This window comes from Diadema setosum, chromosome 21, assembly GCF_964275005.1.
Source record: "Diadema setosum chromosome 21, eeDiaSeto1, whole genome shotgun sequence".
Classification (NCBI taxonomy): Eukaryota; Metazoa; Echinodermata; class Echinoidea; order Diadematoida; family Diadematidae; genus Diadema; species Diadema setosum.
In genome coordinates this window covers 14,589,686-14,610,097 of record NC_092705.1, presented here as the reverse complement: position 1 = coordinate 14,610,097, position 20,412 = coordinate 14,589,686, and the positions used below count along the sequence as shown (strand labels likewise).

Sequence of the window (20,412 nt, the reverse complement as noted above, 5' to 3'; positions counted from 1 at the left end):
AATAATGATTTTCATCAAAACATCTTTTCAGTATTAATCTATACAGCATAGTTTGTGACCTATCATATGTCGTGAATTGAGACTTGCAGGACAATTTTGCATGTGGTTGAATCAGTGATCTCTACAGAGTGATGGAATGCGATATACTAAGAACTATCCCTTTTAGTTTTAGGAGAAACAGTGATTTTACACCTTGGATTATGATATGCAGTGTATTCATGTGTAGGAAACAGGAGGCAATTATTGTGAGTTGTTAATAATTGCAAAATATCAGTTGACTCGCAACATTTGTGAAAACAAAAACCTTGAAATGAAATATACTGTTTTGAGTGCTGTTTGAAGGACTATTCGAATACAGACCTACTGTAACCAAAAAATCTTAGTCTGTGTTTTTTCGTTTGTTGTTGTCAGGTGACCTGACACATTTCCTGTCTTTTCCCTGTAGGAGATAAGCGTATGTGCAGTGCTTACCTCAGAGAATTGTACCTTTGGGCCAGAAAGCAGTATTTTGTGAATGAGAATGGTACTGAATTGAAATACACTTTGTACCATGGTGTCTTTCACTGTGATATGTCATCATTGAGAATGGTGACAACAAATTACCATGGCTTTTATAATACTGCAGTAATTCCAATGCGAATACACTTTAGAGTCTAAAAGAGTCTTTAAGAGACTAAAATAGAGAATTACTATCTCACTGCTTCAATCTACAAACTGCTGTATCCAACATACAAATGTATTGAATTGAAATACACTTTGTACCATGGTGTCTTTCACTGTGATATGTCATCATTGAGAATGGTGACAACAAATTACCATGGCTTTTATAATACTGCAGTAATTCCAATGCGAATACACTTTAGAGTCTAAAAGAGTCTTTAAGAGACTAAAATAGAGAATTACTATCTCACTGCTTCAATCTACAAACTGCTGTATCCAACATACAAATGTACATCATATACTTTGCGAGGTTTTTGTTTTTGCAAATTTTGCTAAAAACTGTAAAACACAATATTTTCACAGCATGAAATTTTCTCGAATTGGACCCGACAGCCTTCTTCACGACATGAAATGTTCGCGAGTTGCCTCTGATATTCAATGCGTATACTGTAGACAAGAACTTTTACATGCATTTTAATTTCATGAATCTTGGCTCTCACGAAATGCGCAAAATTAAAATGCACATTCTTCGTTTTACAATATTCGGGTACTAAGCGAATTTAGCAACGCATGAAATCATTAACTCTAATCTTGACACGAATGTGACGTGTATAGCATACATTTCTCAGTTCATTTTCTGTACTCCATGATCGCAAATTTGACCACTTGCTGAATAGTTGGGAAGTTCCGATTCAAGATAACTTAGACTCCCTACATATATAGCGTATACAGTAGAGTGGGTGAGAGTTTACGGAATGGGATAAACACCATCAGCTCTCACATCTGGTAATAGAGTGGCGGGGTGGGGTGGGGGTCTAAACCCCCCCCCCCCCCTTGGGCTGTCATGTGAAAATGTGATGTCCATCGAAAAATAGCATGAGTCCAGACCCACACAGTATGTTCCTAGCACTCTTTCTCAGGCTCAGCCAAACGCTGTTGTTGTTGTTTTTATGCCTCCGCCACGAAGTGGTGCCGGAGGCATTATGTTTTCGGGTTGTCCGTCCGTCTGTCCGTCCGTCCTTCCGTCCGTAATGAATTTTGTGGACAAGGTAACTATCAAAACCTGTTGAGGTATCCTAATGAAACTTGGCATGTATGTGTATTAGGGGGTGAAGTTGTGCCTATCAACTTTTGGGTGCACGTGCTCAAGGTCAAAGGTCAAAAGGTCAAGGTCAAATACATAAAATTTCACTATTTCTACCATATCTATTGAATGCCTGAAGATATTTTCTTGAAACTTAGTGTATACATGTATTACCCAATTAAGATTCTTTGGTGAAAGTTTGGGTCATGAGGTCAAAGGTCAAAGGTCAAAAGGTCAGGGTCAAATACATAAAATTTCACTATTTCCACCGTATCTATTGAATGCCTGAAGATATTTTCTTGAAACTTAGTGTATACATGTATTACCCAATTAAGATTCTCTGGTGAAAGTTTGGGTCATGAGGTCAAAGGTCAAAGGTCAGAAGGTCAAGTAAAAATATTAAAACTTCTTTTTTTTTCTCCATACCTTGGAAAATTGTTCAAGGTATCTTCATGGAACATAGTATATACATATACTGACTGGAAGTGATTATCTAGAGAATGTAGGGTTCATGGGGTCAGAGGTCAGGGGTCAAAGGTCAAAAATTTTACTATTTCCCTCCTTTCATGCAATGCCAGCAGGGTTATTTTTTTTTACACTTGGTGTATGCATACATGTGTAACCTAATAGAAATTCTCTGGAAAGTTTTTTTTTTCTTCTTTTTTTGCCTCAAAGGTCAAAAGTCAAAGATCAAGTGAAAGTGCTGAACTAACTTTTTCCTCCATATCTCGGAAGTGGCTCAAGTTATCTTGAAACTTAGTACATATTATGCATGTTCTACCTGAAAGTGATTATCTTATGAATTTTAGGGTCAAGGGCCAGATGAAAATGGTAACAATTTACTATTCAATTCAGAAATTGCACTTTTTCTCCGCACCTGTACCTTGAAAATTACTCAATGCCTAAATGTTTGAATGGGTCAAAGTCGAGTTAAAGTCCTTAAATCCCTAGATACATGCTCTCCTATTCATCTAATTAAACCTAGGTCAAGGAAGGTGAACATTCAACACATTTGTGACAAACTTGTCATTTCAATATTTTGCCAATTTTGTGAAAATGTAATCACACATTGTCCACATGTACTATCTAGACCTATTGGGAAAATCATGCATTATGGCGGAGGCATACCAGTCGCCAAAGCGACATTTCTAGTTATTTTTTGTTGTCAGCTGATTTGAGGAGGGAAGTGGCAGCAAAAAAAAATATATGAATACTTTTTTTTTTTTGCTTGTCAGCCAATTTGACAAGAAAATTGTCATTGGGCGAACCTCCCCCTCCCCCCATCAAATAGCTAGATCCACCCCTTGAATATGATCTCTGTGAACAGATGAATATCCTAAATTTATGCAAACTCTCTTTCCATTCTGCCATTGTCTTCTTCCTTCCCTGAGCACTGGGCATTCTATATCCTCGTTTTCCTGTGCGTCATTTTCTACGGAAACTGAAACGTGTGGCATTAGAAGAGTGTCTTGTAGAAATGTGCCTGTGCGACTCTCATTGTTGAGAAATCACCTTCTTGCTTTCTTACGCTAAGTAAGGTGCCAGGATGAGATTTAATAGAACATTGTGTTTGCATCTTGTAGCTCTCTTGCCCTAAAGAGCAATCTAGGTGCATTTTTAAGAGGCAACTTCTCATTCTATGTTCCTACATTACATGTATATAGAAGGCACCTTGTTGTGTTTCAACAAGTTGCATTCACATAATATGTTTGGAACTTTCAGGCCCAAATTCATGAAGGTGGTACAATTGAAACCAAAATGGACAATTTGTATGGAGCGCCAAGTGTCGCATGGCCTATTTCGTTATGGAATCAGTCATTTCGTCGACGAATCGTTGATGAAATGTTCATTTCATAAACGAAATGATCATTTCGTCGACGAAATGACTGATTTCGTGACGAAATACATGTAGGCCATGCGACACTTGGCGCTCCATACAAATTGTCCATGGTTTAAACCATGGTTTCAATTGTACCACCTTTGTGAATTCGCCTTCAGTGTTGACATTCAGAGCTATTTTTTTTGGTCATCGGTCTCTTCAATGTACCTTGTTTACTCTGTACTTACAACTGATGATTTAACTACATGAAATAATTAGTGGCATGGTAAACACAGCTGGGTCTTTGAGGGCTAACTTACATTGTTTAGAGACTAAAGTGATCATTAACTTCCTAAGTATGTATCACAGATAAGAGCTCTCTCATTGTAGATCTGTGAAGTGATTTTAACCATTTGATGAATAGCTGTCAGTTAATGGGGTGGTATAGTTTTGGTTGAGATGGGGCTTCAGGTTTCTATTTTTTTTTTTTTTTGTGAGATAATGAGAAACCTCTCGTGAAATAGGAAAGAGCATAGGATTCTAAGAGGAATTCAAGTTTGTATTTGATGAAAATTGATTTTGAAATGGCTGAGATATCCAACAGCAAAGTAAAACAAAGTAAAACAAAGTAGTCGTAATAAAAGATACCACCTTCTATAGGGACCTCTTTGTTTTGTTTCTAGAATAAACCGTCTATAGTTATGGTTTTGTATATTGAGCAAATTAGTGATATTCTGTGTCTCCTTATATTTATGGCTTTATTGCGAAATGTTTGTGTGGTAGGGTGTCGTGGGGAACAAGTTAACTACAGTATATATACATGCAACAAATCACTACTCCCAATGTTAAAGATAATAAAAAGTTTTGGTACCTCAAAAGTTTCCCTGAATTTCCTTGTCTTGGTTTGTGTTTCACGTTAAAGTACGTTGTCTGTGAGAATTACTCGCCCCAAAGTGCTCTCATGTCTTAGTAATCATGCAATAATGGTTTCGTACCATCGCCGTCGCCGTACAGCGTCGATAAATATTGTACGAAACCACTGACTGCGACCAGCAGCGTGCAGCCCATTGTACGCATAGCTAACTGCGACCAGCAGCCCCATACGCATAGCATAATGGGGCTTCGCATTGTAACATTCAGGATCATGACAGAATTAGTATCGCGGGTAAATGTCAATTTAAAATCCCAAAATTTCTTCGATTTGAAGACTTACCAATTAAGTTGAAGTATTGAAAACAGGCTTCGAACAACGTTTGGTTCTGCCAATAGTCCCTTTCTTTTCGAATTGATGACTGAATGTGACTCGGTCGAGAGGACCTTGGGAGAGCTACATACACCATGGACTGATGCATACACTGACTACTACGGCCAACGCATGCGCACACAAACATCTTATCCGTTGATATGGGATTTGAAATTTGTGCGCATGTGATGTGTTCGCATGCACTGGCTGTAGTATTCAGTGTACATGGTGTATGTAGCTCTCCCAAGGTCCTCTCGGCCGAGTCACATTCAGTCATCAATTCGAACAGAAAGGGACTATAGGTAGAACCAAACGTTGTCCAAAGCCTGTTTTCAATACTTCACCTTAATTGGTAAGTCTTCAAATTGAAGAATTTTTGGGATTTTAAGTTAACATTTATCCCGCGATACTAAATCTGTCATGATCCTGAATGCTACAATGCGAAGCCCGATTACGCTGTGCGTATGGGACTGCTGGTTGCTATGCGTATGGGGCTGCTGGTCGCAGTTAATTGCATGATTACTAAGACATGAGAGCACTTTAGGGCGAGTAAGTCTCACAGTGTTAGTTATATGAAAGGTACTTTAACCTGAAACACAAACTAAGACAAGGAAATTTTTGAGGTACCAAAACTTTTTATTATCTTTAAATAGTGGCTTTAAAGTTCAAATGATAGACCTCGATAGCAAAGATCACAGAATGCTGATCACTGTATGATCAGTTTGGCACTCAGATGTAAAGCTATTTTTATACTAGAAGCTTTGCCTGTATTTCAGGTCACCTAAGGTCATAGAAATTTTGAAAGGAAATCTCACTGTTGTTAGTCATTTTAACCTTCTTTTTATCATACTCCTAGATCACACATATTTTTACAGGTTTTACCCTTCAGTGCTTGTCTGTGGAACAGGTGTTGAAGAAATAGTAGGATGTGTACTGCAAAATGGTTGCTCATTACATCGTATTGCAACAATGTTCTTCAATGTGTAGTGTTAGAAGGTTTGTTGATATGTGAGTACGTCATCTATTAAGCTACTGTAGAGCTATAATGGTGCTGATACGCCCTAAGCCGATAAGCCCTAAAGCCTTTACATGGGACGTTGAGAGAGCCAGCTATTTTTTTTTCTCCTCCTGCCCGTGAGCCGGAGGGGAGCGGAGGAAGCTAGGAGACCCACCATCTGGCCAGCTCGCCAAGCGCTGTCGTCTTCTGGAAGGCAAAGGAAACGCTTCCTGTAGATTAGCCAAGTCGTGATAGACACGATTGTACGGCTTTCCCGAATTGCCTTCAGACTACTTGGAAACACCGTTATTTTTAAAAATCGACCTGTCAGCATGCAATCATAGTAAATCTCATTCCGGTAGAAAATTACATCAATTTGCATAATTTGCTAAAAAGCAATCTAATGGATGTGGTTATCAGAAAGTTGAAAATCAATATTTCCCTTCCCTTGCTATTTTTGGAAGACAAACTTTTACCTCTAGACTTCCATAATAAATTGTATAATGTGCATGACATATATTCAGTGGTGGTTTATATTCACACATTTTGTGAACTGAGTGATGTTTGCAAAATCAACAAAATGGCAGCTATGAACTGGTAGGAAATTACAAATTTTGACTCGTGAAAAGGTACATGTATGATACTTATTTCTTAGTCTACACACTTTGGTTGTCAATTGCAAAATTGTCTTAAAAGCTTGCAATCTGGAAAATATAAATGCTTGCAAAATATGCAGCATATTACACAGAACGTAATAGATTTAAGGTACAGATAATCAGACAAACATAAGAGATGGGGAGGGGAGGGTTAGTGTGTGAGGTTTTGAATTATATTCTCAAGGACATGATTTTGTATCATTTGACAAGATATTTCTTTGTGAAAACAAAAAGACAGTTTTCAGTGGATTGTAGATTAATACCACGATCAATTTACATGCTGTTTTGTACACAATATTTTAGTGGAAATATACCTATCCAGACAACCACAAATATTGTTGTTATTCTTGTTATTATTATTATTATTATTATTATTATTATTATTATTATTATTATTATTATTATTATCATTATCATTATTATTATTGTTATTATTATTATTATTATTATTATTATTATTATCATTATTATTATTATTATTGTTATTATTATTATTATTATTATTATTATTATTATTATCATTATTATTATTATCATCATCATCATCATCATCATCATTATCATTGTGAGTAACTTTAACAACTATATCTCCTAACAAAAATATCATCCATTTCCACTGTAACAGTAGTGCCACAGACTTTCCAAGAGTGTTTCCAAGTCCAATATTCAAACATGTACAACTGCTGTAGAATGCATCAATTAGTTGTAGAATACTCATAATACAAACACACATGGATGTATATCTAGGCTTAACATGCAGACATGTGAGACTTTGAACTGAACTGTGCTCTTGTTGAAACAGTTAGGAAGGGCTTTGCCAATGTTAACTACATGACCTTTTTAAAAGTCGAGATAAGAAAAGAACCTGATATAGATTCTGATTGGAATGCAAACTGTTACAACAGGAAAGTATTTGAGACAAACAGGAAAAAACACCTGTGTACAACAACAACAACAACAAGAAACAAACCGTCTGGCAAATATAACTTTATGAATTACCCAGACATTTTGGGATTGTAATTACAAATACAAATGGTTTAAAAAAATAAGCTTGTTGTCAGAATGTTGCTTTGTAACAAGACATCTGCTGCCTTGTGACCATGAAGAAAGAAGAAAATAATGGTCGGGGATGTTACTTTCAAACTTGATTATGATGTACCAAACTTAATTTTGGCAGTGATTTTTTTTTGTTCCTGTTCTTTATGCCCTTGTTGATTTTAACTATTATGTTTGAATGTCAGTGTAACATATAGTGACAAGTAAATGTACAATTGTATGAGATAAAATTTTGTAAGTCTAAATGGGCAATGAAAGCATCCTTTTGAAATCCCTTTGAATTTGCTGAATTTTCCAGAAGACCAATGTCTCCAGGTAAATTTTGTGCCTGCATAAATTGTGAACAGAAGCCATTGTGGCTCAGTGGATAGGACCACAGGCTCTGAATCACGAGGTTTCTGGTTCAAGTCCTCTAGCAGCAGGGGTTGCACCCCTAGGCAAGGCACTTTATCCTCATTGTCAACCGTAGGGTGGGTTGGAGTGAGACCTGGTACATGTACCTTGCTCGAAGCATTGTAAAGCAACCCCCCCCCCCAAAAAAAAAAAAAAAAAAAAAAAAAACAAGAAAAAAAAAAACCAAACCAAACAAAAAACAAACAAACAAACAAAAAACAAAGCTGAACATATATACAGTATATATATTCTAGATTTTATGTAGAAACTATGGTAAAAGTTGTAAGGCAATTACATAAGCAACTCACCACTTGCATATATTCATATGACAGTTCAAGAACTATTTTTGTGAAGAACAGTTAAAACTTGTGAAGAAAAGTTAAAACTTCACAATTTCATAACTACCCTCCTTTTTATCTGATTCTGATCTAATTTTCATGTTGTGCTTGTATAATTTTACTCCTTCTTTTCAGACTAACTTTTGAGTAGTCTGGAGTTTCACTTTAAAGAAAGAACCATAGATTTTCTAAAGATATTACCCATATGACTGATACTAGAAACTTGAAAAGCGTCTACATGATATAAAAAAAAGTAGATCGTCATCATAGGGAGAGAGAGAAGGAGAGATAGAAGTAAACGTTGACCCACGAGGGAGCCCTCCTTTCATCGTGGGCCTCGGAAATGGGGCAGACCTTGCTAGGCGTTTCCTCTGGGAGGAAGAGTCAAATTTATTGGCAGGAATCAAAACAGACGCAGAGCGGCTACCGCCACGATGGTCGCAATGGCAACAGATCGCTAGGCAGAATGACACTTGATACCCCAGCGCTTGGCTTGCCGTGCCTCGATGTCGTCGGGGTACGATGAACATGGCCGCTCCATTCTTCAAATATGCACATTATGACTATATATGAAGATGTGCACTGCATAGACAGAAACAGTGCAGTTGAGCGAATGATTTAATTTTCGTGGGGTATTAAAAGAAAGGTTGGAAACAGACCAACCAATCAAAACCCCATAAATTGACTGTTTTGAACTGCTGATTTCCTGTGTCTGGTGGATTGACATCGACTTATTCTGTAAAGCTCTCTTTGCCATGATGACCATAGATGAAGAAACCCATAATATGCACAAGTGTTAATGCTCTTGCTGAATAGAATTGAAAACTTTTGCCGATTTCTTCAAATCAATGTGCTGTTTGCTGTCATTGGTCTGTCATTCCTTGTCATCGTAGAAAGCTAAATTTTAGATTTGGTATAAAATGAACAATTTCCGAAGACAGTGCATCATGTGTACGCTATGATGGCTGCATGAAGGCATGGCTTGACCTGATACATTTGTCTGTTTCTGAGAACATGCTGTAAAGTATTCAGAGAAAACAGGAAGGAAACATCTCACTGCTTTACCATTCAGCTATCTGAGTGTTACAGCCTGGCAGCCATATATATGATTCCAAGAAAAATCTTGAATAAGATTGGGTTACAAATTTTGAAATTTTGCCAAAGAAGGAACCTTCATCATGTAAGTACTAGGATACTAAGTGATTTACTTGTCATCAGTGAAATCCTAGAAAGCACACACAAGTGAATCAGTGATTTGGTGCATTATCTTGTTCAAACTTATGATTTGTTATTAATTACATGGTTATAAGGAAACTTTGTTACAGCAATGTAAACATTCCAGTCCAAAAATTATTATCTATAATATATTGTCTTTATACTTAATTTGTTTGGTCGTGACAAATTTTTGATATAACTCCCCCCCCCCCCCAAAAAAAAAAAAACACAAAGAAAACTGCTGGTCTCAAGAACTTCATTATAATGGGGTCACCTGTATATGATTTTGGGTGCAGAATTTTCAAAGCCTCTTGATTGCTAAATTTATAACTGATTGTCAAATTGGCAACATACCAAGAAGATTAAAGTTCTAGTTTCTCTCTCTAACTCTTTCTGATTTTGTGCAGATCATTAATTGTAGATCATTAATTAAATGCATTTAAGTAGTTCTATTATCTTTCTCTAATACAGGATTCACAGTGAAATTCAGAGTTGCCAATTTAAGGATGAAAGTTTGATAACTTCTGCAGCAAACTGACCCCAGGACCTGATGGGTTAGACCAAGTACTGTAAAAGTGGAAATTTCCGCATATTTTGCGCAACCAGGAGGTAGTGCGAAAATAAAAGCATGCGAACATTTTTGCATGCCATATATGTTCCAGTAATTAATGTCCCGATTTCACAGAATTAAAAACATGAACATGGGAAATTCATCTTCCATGGATGAGTGTGAAAAATTACTTGTGCGAAAATATCCACTTTTACAGTATTCTTGACTCCATGCTTAACAGAGAGAAATTTTATGCCATGCACTGTTCCTATTTCTTTGCGGAACCATCTTCAAAACCAATGGCTTAATTATCCTGTTGAAGATTAGCTGATTTTGCTATAATATGTATTTCCCACAGACACCTGACTAAAGGGTACTCAGCACTCGTCTTCAATACCATAAAGATTATCAGTCGTTGGTGTTATTGATGTGCGCTATTTGTTTGCCTGTTTGCACCTGGTAGAACACCGGTGTCTGTATTTTTGCAAAGCCTGCAGGGAACAATTAATTCCACCCTATATTTTGATGGATGAATGAATGAATTTGAATTTATTATCCAATGCAATAATAATCGTACTTGTTTGCAAGTATGCAGTTACATAGAAAAAGCAAAGATAGTAGGAAGCAGAAAATAGCATGAATGCTTAAGTCGAGTCTGGCCCCTTTCAATTCAAGCTGTTGCAAAGTACTCATATTTTTTCTTATTATTTATTTATTTATTTTTTTACTGTGCAGTAATATGTTACTACAGTTATTTTTCTCCCTTATTAGTAGTGCAATAATTTGATAGAGAGTTCAATCGTGTCAATTTGTATAGGACAGAGAAAACTGTGACATGAGTACTTTTGTGAGATTCAGTGATACGTTTGATTATGGATGAAAGATATCTTTGTACAAGACTGTAGCTCAAAAACTGAAATGGTGTTTTGTTTCATAGACTAACTGTAGCTTTAAAGTGGAGTATTGTACAAATATTATGTAGGCGTCCGTTGCAAGTGGTTGTAAATTTCTGGATCAAGTTACCTCCTATATAGGAAATGAAAATGGTTTGGGATTTCTTGAATTTCATATTATTTTTTATATCCTCAATATCACATTGCTTTTTGGACTCTTGATAGCTCTGGCTTAGTTTTCTAAACGTCATGTTGAGAATGAAACATGGTGAATTTGTTCTACAGTGTTTTTGGTTGAAAAGATAAAAATCCAGCGCTGTTGTGCAAACCATGAGAATTGATACTGTCGTAGTAATAATTTGCTCAACAATCTGTACTTCACTGCAATATAAAGGTAAAATGCAGTCTTTGAGACCAGTATAACTATTTGTTTGTTAGTAAATGAACTATCTAGTTAAGTCAGTGTTTTGATTATTAAGTGGTGAGATATCTCCATGCTCAAAACGTATCAAACACAGGTGCCGCATTTCGTCTCCATTCGAATAGTACATACATTTTGTAGATTTGCATGATATGTATGTTTATGTGTGTGTACTTATACTTTAGACTAACTTAAGTTGATGAACTCTTTTACCGTTAAAATCTTGGTGTGATACAGTAGGGAGAAATTTGCTTTTACATTTGTTATCATTATCATATTTATTATTATTATTATCATCATCATCATCATCATCATCATTATCATTATTGTCATTATTACTACCACTACAGCTACAATTGTTATTTTCACATTGCTATCAGTAGGAATATCATGTTATCTTCCATTTTTACCAAGTGCTTGATTTTGCCGATAAATCTTTACAGCACTTACAATTTATAACACTTATGCTGTATCATGCCTTATCATTTGTGCTTATCAACTCTTGTTGCAGAAATGTGCAACATCATAAAGAAAAAAAAAAAAAACCCTTGTGTTATCAATAGCTGCATGCCGTGATAAAATAGCCAGAAAGTAGCAAGCAGTGTGTGGTAAAGCCTTATCACGTTGTCCATCTGCTTGTAGGCGTGTGGATGCAACTATGTTGAGTACCATATGACAGCAACGATCACTGACAGTTCACCATTGAATGGAACAGAATTACTGCTATAAATAAACCAGTTTTTCATGCCAAAGAGCTGATGCCAAAATTGTCAGGTTCTTCAAGTTTGTCTGCCAAAACTCTACCTGCAATAACACTGCCCATTTTAAAGTCATAATAATAATCGCCAGCATACAGATACAACACAGATCTGGACTGCACGCATTGGCTATAGACATTTGATAAAGGAATAACAACATACATACTACATGTATGTAGTTTATGTCAAACCTTGATGATTAGTAGCATTCTAATACAGCACACTTGAGATTATTTCTCTCTGAATTTGATGGATAACCATCCTATTATTTCAGGTTTTCATGAAGGGTATATAAAAGAGAATATTTTTGCAATCTTTAACTGAGTGTTTCATGAAATGAAAGATACAATGGCCCACAGTATACAATGTACATGATGATTATTAAGTCTTCCTTGTGAAGTTTTGGCTTGAGAAGATGTCTGCGCAGTAAGTACATGAAAGAGAATTTTAAGAATGCTCTTAGGTTGATATTTGCAGGTATAGGGGTGTAGATTTGAACTTTTAGCTTTTTAGCATGAGACTTCAGCTAAAATTGTATTTTTAAGTTGGTATACTGTCTGTAGTTGCTCAAATGTGCATGACGTTATATGGCTTTGCTAGTAATAATACTCTTTATGTGCCATTTTCACATGCCCGACTCAAGCATGCCAAGTTTGCATATTTTGCACAAATGCACAAACCCGCTCAAACCAATCAATAAATCACCAAATGGCACAGTACAATGAAAACTTCAATTGCTATTCCATTCCTGCTACATGTAGCTCGCATTATATATTGAATATCAACCTGTGTTTCCTATTGGATTTGTATTTAAGTAAATTCCAATTTACATAGTCACTGTTTAAATAATTACTGTTTACAAGGGCAAAATTTATGCTTTGGCATCTGATCATTTGAAAGAAAAGTAATCTGGTTTTTCATAAAATTTACATCATATCAAATCTCAGCATTTTTTCTTCAACTTTACTTTTTGCATGTCCAGTGTAACATACCATCTATAAAAACTTACATGGATCTCAAAACAGAATGTTTTCCGGAATGCATGCCTACTTGTAGTCTTAGAATAATGTGGCACACAGGGGGTTTACACAGTGGCACATAAAGAGTATAAGTAAAGTGAACTACTGCATCAAAATCACATCACCAGATATCTTGGTGTCTATTACTGAAGAAGAAGTGTAACAACCTGAAGAATTTGTTAATTGTGGTTGCTCATCTGCATAGAATACAAGGGAACTTTCCTGGTAAACCCCAGCAGTCCTCTTACAATGTCTGTTGGTATTGGCAAACATGATTGTATGAAAGCACTCCCCTTTAATACTAGAAAAGGGAAATTCCCTTGCTGTATGAAACTGTTCAAAGGAGGCCTATGTCAGATAGTGTGTGTGACACGGAGAGTGTGTGTGGGTCAAAGTATCTCTGTGTGATACACATTTCATGACTTCCTGTACTAGAAAAAGTGACCCCGTTTCCAAATAAGACACCCTTTTTTGTGACTCCCACTGGGAGGAATATCACGGTGTGGATGTGGTTACAATATCACCTGGAAAGAATAACAGTTGAAAAGTATGATAATTCCCCTCTCCAAATCCTTTGCCGTTCATTTTATGTATGCTGCTCTCTAGATCTCTGACTTCTATCCAAGTTCTACTTGCTTCTGTTTGATGCAATGTGAAACAATCAACTCCTGTTAAGTGCCATAAAAAAAACCCTTCAATCATTGTTTAAAGGAGCATGGTATCCTCACAGAGACCCAAAATGCATGACAACTACACTGTTACAGATTAAAAGACTCAACAAATCTGTAGCTAAACTTCAACCAGAAAGTAACACAAAAACTAATAGATCATCCAATTTGGTTGTGTGTATGTCCTTGGCAATTTATTTTAATTCATTCTACTGATTTTCTTTTCGATATTTTTATGCCTCAGCCACAAAGTGGTGCCAGAGGCATTATATTTTTCAGGTTGTTCGTCTGTTCATAATCGATTTTGTGGGCTACATCTTAAAAACTGTTTGAGGTATACACATGAAACTTGGCATGGGTACAATTGCGTATGAGTGGATGAAGCTGGACACACATGCTCAAGGTCAAAGATCACGGTCAAATGCTAAAATTTCACTCTTTTCCCTCATATCTCTGCAATGCCTGAATGTATACTTTCATGAAACTTAGTGTATGTGTTACCAGATTTAGATTCTAAAGGAAAAGTTTTGGGTTATATTAAAGGTCAAAGGTCAGTTTAAAATGATAAAATTTCCCCTTTTCTCCCTCCATATCTCCAAAATGGCTCAAGTGTCTTAGTACTTATACATGTATTGCCTGACATTGATTCTCTCTGAAGTTTTGGGTCAGAGGTGAAAGATCAAGAGTAAAAGGTCAGGTTAAAATGGTAAAATTACACTATTTGGTGCTGAAATAAACACCGTTCCCCATACTGTAGAAATGTACTTTTGTACATGCATTACCACACAGTGAATATGTAGTGAAGGTTTTGGGCTATTCAGCCATCTTGCCAAATGGGAAATGAAATTGCACAAACAGTGCCTTTAACTGTGTACAAACTCTATTACTTAATATAAATCTGAATAGGTCTTTATCCAATATGCCATTTGGGTACATGATATTTAGTCTGCCCATGTGCCTGACCTTTTCATCTTTAACCATATTGACCGATTCGGGTTCGTTGAGGGCAGCAGACATTTTACGGCACAGGGCGCAGCCATAGTGGGTGTATCAGCCGACCCCCCCTGCTCTCCCCCACCCCCGGGCAACATGTTTATCACGCACTTGTAACAAAGGTTCGCGCGCTAAGCAAGCATTCGCGCACTCAGTACGAGACGCCTATTGGCTAAAGCAGTTTTTCATTCTGCGCGCGTGCTAATGTAGGGAGAGGGGTGGGGGAGTGCGGAGGGGGGGGGGGGGTCGGCTGATACACCCACTATGGCTGCGCCCATGCCAAAAAATACACATAGCGCGTCACAGAATCGGTCAATACATGTATCTGCATCTATATCATGATAGCTGGTAGTTCTGTACAAAGTTTAAGTTGCCAATATTCTGTGTGCTCATGAATAAGGAAAGATTGCACACAATGACAGTATGTTTACTGAAATAGTCTGTTTAAACTGATATTCGATGGCCCTTCACTAACTGCTAAGTAATCAGGACCAGCTTTCAAGGAACTATGTTTAAAAGCAAACTTGTAATGATTCATAATACCCTGATCATCACATGTTGATATCTGACTAAGATGATATCTAAAAATTTGCCATATATTTCATATTCGTTTTTCTTCTATTTTTTTCTTCAAATTATTTGGATACACCTGCAAAAAACAACAACAAACAAACAAACCAAAAAACCCCCTCCAAACCAAGATTCTACCTATGATATAATCTGCCAGTCACTAGTAAAGTACTAATATGATTAAGAAAAGACATTGGAATGCACCTTCCCCGAGACTGAGCATAACTTCCATGTTTCATTGTCTTTTGTTAATTAATCAGTTTTGTATAGTAACAAGTTGTAAACATGCAAGTTTTGTTTGGTCTAAGAGAAGGTGCATTCTAGTTTCTTAAATTGTTAATCATGACTGATAGCACTTCAGCAGTGATTGACAGATGATGTCACATGCAGAATCTTGGTGTGGAGGGATTTTTTTTTTTTTTTAATTGTTGGCTTATCCAAGTTACCTGAAAAAAAAATATGAGAAGAATTACTATTTAAAATATGTATTCAGATTCGCTTGGCCACGTAGTGATTTTGAGGGTGTCATGAAACAACACAAGTCAACATGCATTTACACTGCTTAGTTCCTTTAATGACAAGAGACACTGTTTGTGCAGTCTGGATTTATGAACCTCTGATCAGAGTTTGAGCAAATAATGATGATAATAGTAATGATTGTAATAGTGTCATTAAATCTATCCCCCACCACACACAAAACCCAACAACAAAAGCTTCCTCAACCCCTCCCATTCAAAAATCCAGGATTCTAGTGAAATACATTTGGTTTGCTTTTATGCCAAGCATCAAGCATGATACCATTATTTTCCCCTTGATTTTTTTTTTCAGCGTTAAACTGATATCTTTATTGGAATTATATATCTAGTGTACAACTTGAATTCTCATACAGTGGTTCTTAAATTCATCAACTTCACAGTGACATCAGTATAGCCCCATCTAGAGGGTAAAAGCATATAGGGTGTGCAGTTTGTACATGATCTAATGACATATTGGAGAATGACTTAATGGCGAATTATCACTTATCTCTCTCTCTCTCTCTCTCTCCCAAACTTGTTTTCTGTAGATGTGATGGCCGGATATATCAGTACAGAATTGTGCCAAACGTTGATGGCACAGGATTCCTCATGAAGGTGAGTTCATGACACGATCTTTGCTGCCATAGTAATGATTCTCAAGTATATAAAACAAAAATTATTTCAGATTACATATATGCTCTTGATGAGAGTTGGTTGATTATGGAATTTATTTACCAGGGTTGATAAGCTGTGATCTGTTGACTGACACGTATATATTCAACATAATAAATGTTACTTCTGATGGCTGTCTTCCGAAAATTGGCACCTTTTTTTTAACCTAAAAATTAAAAGTATTATCAGTGAAAAATAGGGGAGAAGAGTTTATGTTAATTATGAATGTATGATGTGTGGGACAAGTTGCACATGTTGCTCTCCAATTTTGCACTAAATTTGGCATGGCCTGCGCAGACAATATTTACATGGACAAAATCATTAGTGAATCAATGTGCCCGTTGACAAATTTTAGCCTGTCTACCAGAACACGATATACTTGTGTCCAGTGGGTAGTGTTCATTATTCTGAAATTTCATTAATCTGAAAATGAAATAAGTTTCATTATTGTGAAGGTTTGCTATTCCAAAATTCAAATAAAATTTGGTATTCTAAAGGTTTGAAATTCCAAAAATGAAATACGGTTCATTATTCTTAAAGTTTGTTATATAAAACACACTTATTCGATATACCTTGATGTTTTTTAATCTGACGATGAAATAGGGTTCATTAATCCAAATATTTGTGACATTATTCCAAAGGTTTGTTAGTCTGAAATGAAATGTAAATGATTCATTAATGTGAAGGTTTATTAATATAAAAATGAAATAAGGTTCATTATTCCAAAGGTTTGACAGTCTCAATGAAGATGAAGTATGATTTATTGATTAAAAAAAAATGAATTAGAAGGTGCATGCTTATGATCATTTGGAATAAAAAAAAAAACTGTTTTATTTTCAGATGAACAAAACTTTGGAGTAATAAACCACTGTTCTTTTTCAGATTTAAAACAAACATTTGGAATAATAAATGTTGTATCATGTTCAGAATTACAAATCTTTGGAATAACGAAGTGTAAATGTGAGTAGGTACCAAACAGCAAACTAGAGATTAATGTACACATGGTTAGTATGTTGTTATTCCTTGTTGGTCAGGAAACTTTGGGGGTTGTGTGTGTGTGTGTGTGGTTAAAAGAGTGAAGTTGAATCAACTACAAATGTACTCATGGTGGGAATATACCAGGATGAATTAGAACCATGACTGTGTGCAGCCTAGCATTGACAGAGTTAGTGTACTGTATACGGCATATATTTAGCAAGTCTAAATTTTCGTGAATTGGGACTTCCCGACGATTTCGCGAGTTGTTGAATTTACAGGCTTGGAGTACGCTAAACGAGAAATGTACAAATACATGTATGTTTGCACGTCACATTCATGTCAGGATGAGAGTCAATATTTTTTTGCATGTCTTTGAATTCATGAATAACACCCTGTTCACGAAATTTGTGAAAATAAAAACCTTGCAAAATATTCTGCATACAGTATTGCTCCAATTGTAGTAGTGCAACATAAATGGAAACCATGCAGAGCTGGCTGGTTGTATGTAAGGTTTCACATTATAAATTATCCTAAAGATCTTTCCCCTGCTTGAAATGTTGAAGGCCTTGTCTTGTGACAAGTAAAAAAGACACAATGAGACAAAACAAATCATTACGAGACAGGACAGGACAGGACAGGACAATACGAAATGAAAGAAAACTGCAATTGGCACTGAACTCCACACACATTATGCAAATGAACAAATTCCAAATACTGATTAACAACCATAACCTGTTACATGTCTGAACTCAAGAGGGAGCTGTTCAGTGAGATCATAGGAATTGTAGCTGAAGCCCAGAAGTACAGTAATTGGTAGTTCAGTGCTGTATTTCTTATAGTGTTATCATTATCTGAATAGCTGTTTCCATTTCTGACTTTGCATTTGATTGAGTCATGTGGATGATTCTTGGTGTAGCTTGGGTTTTTACCCATTGTCATGTTAGTGAGCCGGTTGTATCTTCGTGGAAATACAAAGAATAATACTTTTAGTGGCTTGGGAAGTTCCTGTAATCTAGCCCACCATAGTGTTAGAAAATGTTGCTCTTTTCCTTTCATGTAACTTCATTTTAATTTGTAAGAGAGATAAAGAGAGAGAAAGTATTAAAGGGGGCAAGAGTGAAACTTTTCATAAACTTGCTACAATGGGGGAAGGGACATACATAATTACCCAAATGTAATATATGGTTGTCTTCTAAACTTGTTCATTTTAGAAAGGAATGTATCACATTTGTAGCAAAAAAGGTCTGGAGGTTGATTTTCAGGTGCAAATCATACACCAACATGCACAAGGTACCTACTTCTTCCATTTCCTTTTCAAGCAACATCACATTCCCAATTATTATCATTTTTTTTTTTTTTAAAATCACAGAGAGGATTTGGGTGTTGTTGTTGTTTTGCTAAATGTGCGTGAAGTTTCAGGTGAAATTTGAAACCTAGTGATCTGCCAGGATATGTTATCTCTGAACAGAATTTGTGGGTAAATTAGAGGGGAAGGCAGTAGTGTCATCAGTTTTAAAGCTAGACAGGAAATACAAAGGAACAGCAAGGCAAGGACGTTGGAAAAGAATAAATGAAAGATGTACTTGGAGATATCAAATTTGTGCCAACTGTTTCCTTGGTTAATCTGTAGCCTTGCACACATGAAATTCCAACCTTGGCCTTGGATAATCTTTTCACTTTCCTCCAAAAGAGTTCTGTTTTTTTTTTTCTCCCTCAGCATGAGTTGATGACATGGTTTACATTCTTTCAAGGCATGGCTTCAATTCTATTGCTGCATTTTTCATACTCTTCTTTCTGGTAGTGATAGAGATAGAGTATGACAAAGGTGATTTATTTATTCAGCTGTAGTGCCGTTCTCATAGCACTAAAAATGACACATTTTTTTTTGTTGTCGCTGTCATGATCGCGACTTTTAAAAATTTTTACAGTGAGAACAGAAATAATACCTTTTTTTTTTTTGCGAGATTTGGGTTGCGATCCAAATTGCACAAATTAGTGCATTTTTTTTTTCGCAAAGAAAAAAAGGTGAAGTTGTGCAGTGAGAACAATAACTGCAAAAAAAAAAAAGAGAAGATTTTTTATCCTACAATGCACCACGCATGTCACTTTTTACTATTTCTACCACGCTGTACATGCTGTGATATCTTGAATTTGCCTTGAGACGTAAACAAGTAAGCATACCATTCATAACATGTGCGGGTGAGCTCTTCACAAATAATCACGACCAAAAAAGTTCATTCATTCTTTGATTATTTCTTAATTAATTCATTTATTTATTCATTTATTCAAATGCATTCATTCATTTGTTGATTTATTCATCTACTATTTTATATTGTTTGCAATCCCTAATAATGATACTAATGAAGTGATACTATAAAGCAAGATTTTTTTGTAGCATGAAATTTTCACGAATTGGAGCCGATGGCATTCTTCACGGCACAAAATTTTCGGGAATTCCCTCTGGCATTCAGTGCACGTAATGTAGACAAGAACTTTCACATGCATTTTCATTTTGCTAATCTTGGCTCTCACAAAATTCACAAAATTGAAATGCACACTAAAATTCCTTATAATTTCAAAGTAATTCTCAGGCTGACAATTCAATGATTTTTTCCCCTATTACTTTGACCCTGCTATGATGATCGTATTGAACAGAAAAGCCATATTTTATCATATACAGTATATAGCCATTGTATAAATTATATATTTTTCTAAGCTTTTCATCTTTCCAGTCAAGCCCAGTCAAAGTTTGAGCCAAAGTTTGTGCCACTGTAGCTTTGATCTTTATCCAGAACGAATCAGAAGTCAGATATATATATGGGCCTACTAAGCCTCATACACAATGCCATGACCATTTAAATCCATCAATACACAAAGCTCCATGAATCTGTGCTACAGAGTTCAGGGACGTGGA

At 36.0% G+C, this 20,412-nt stretch overlaps 1 protein-coding gene across 1 annotated transcript in view; it reads left to right on the top strand.

Annotated features, from left to right (window-relative positions):
• Nucleotides 1-20,412, top strand: part of LOC140244550 (phosphatidylinositol 3,4,5-trisphosphate 5-phosphatase 1-like) — a 121,439-nt gene that overhangs the window by 8,787 nt on the left and 92,240 nt on the right. Inside the window, exon 2 of the mRNA XM_072324176.1 lies at nt 16,397-16,463. Coding sequence (XP_072180277.1) covers nt 16,397-16,463 — 67 coding nt within the window. The remainder of the gene's footprint in view (nt 1-16,396; nt 16,464-20,412) is intronic.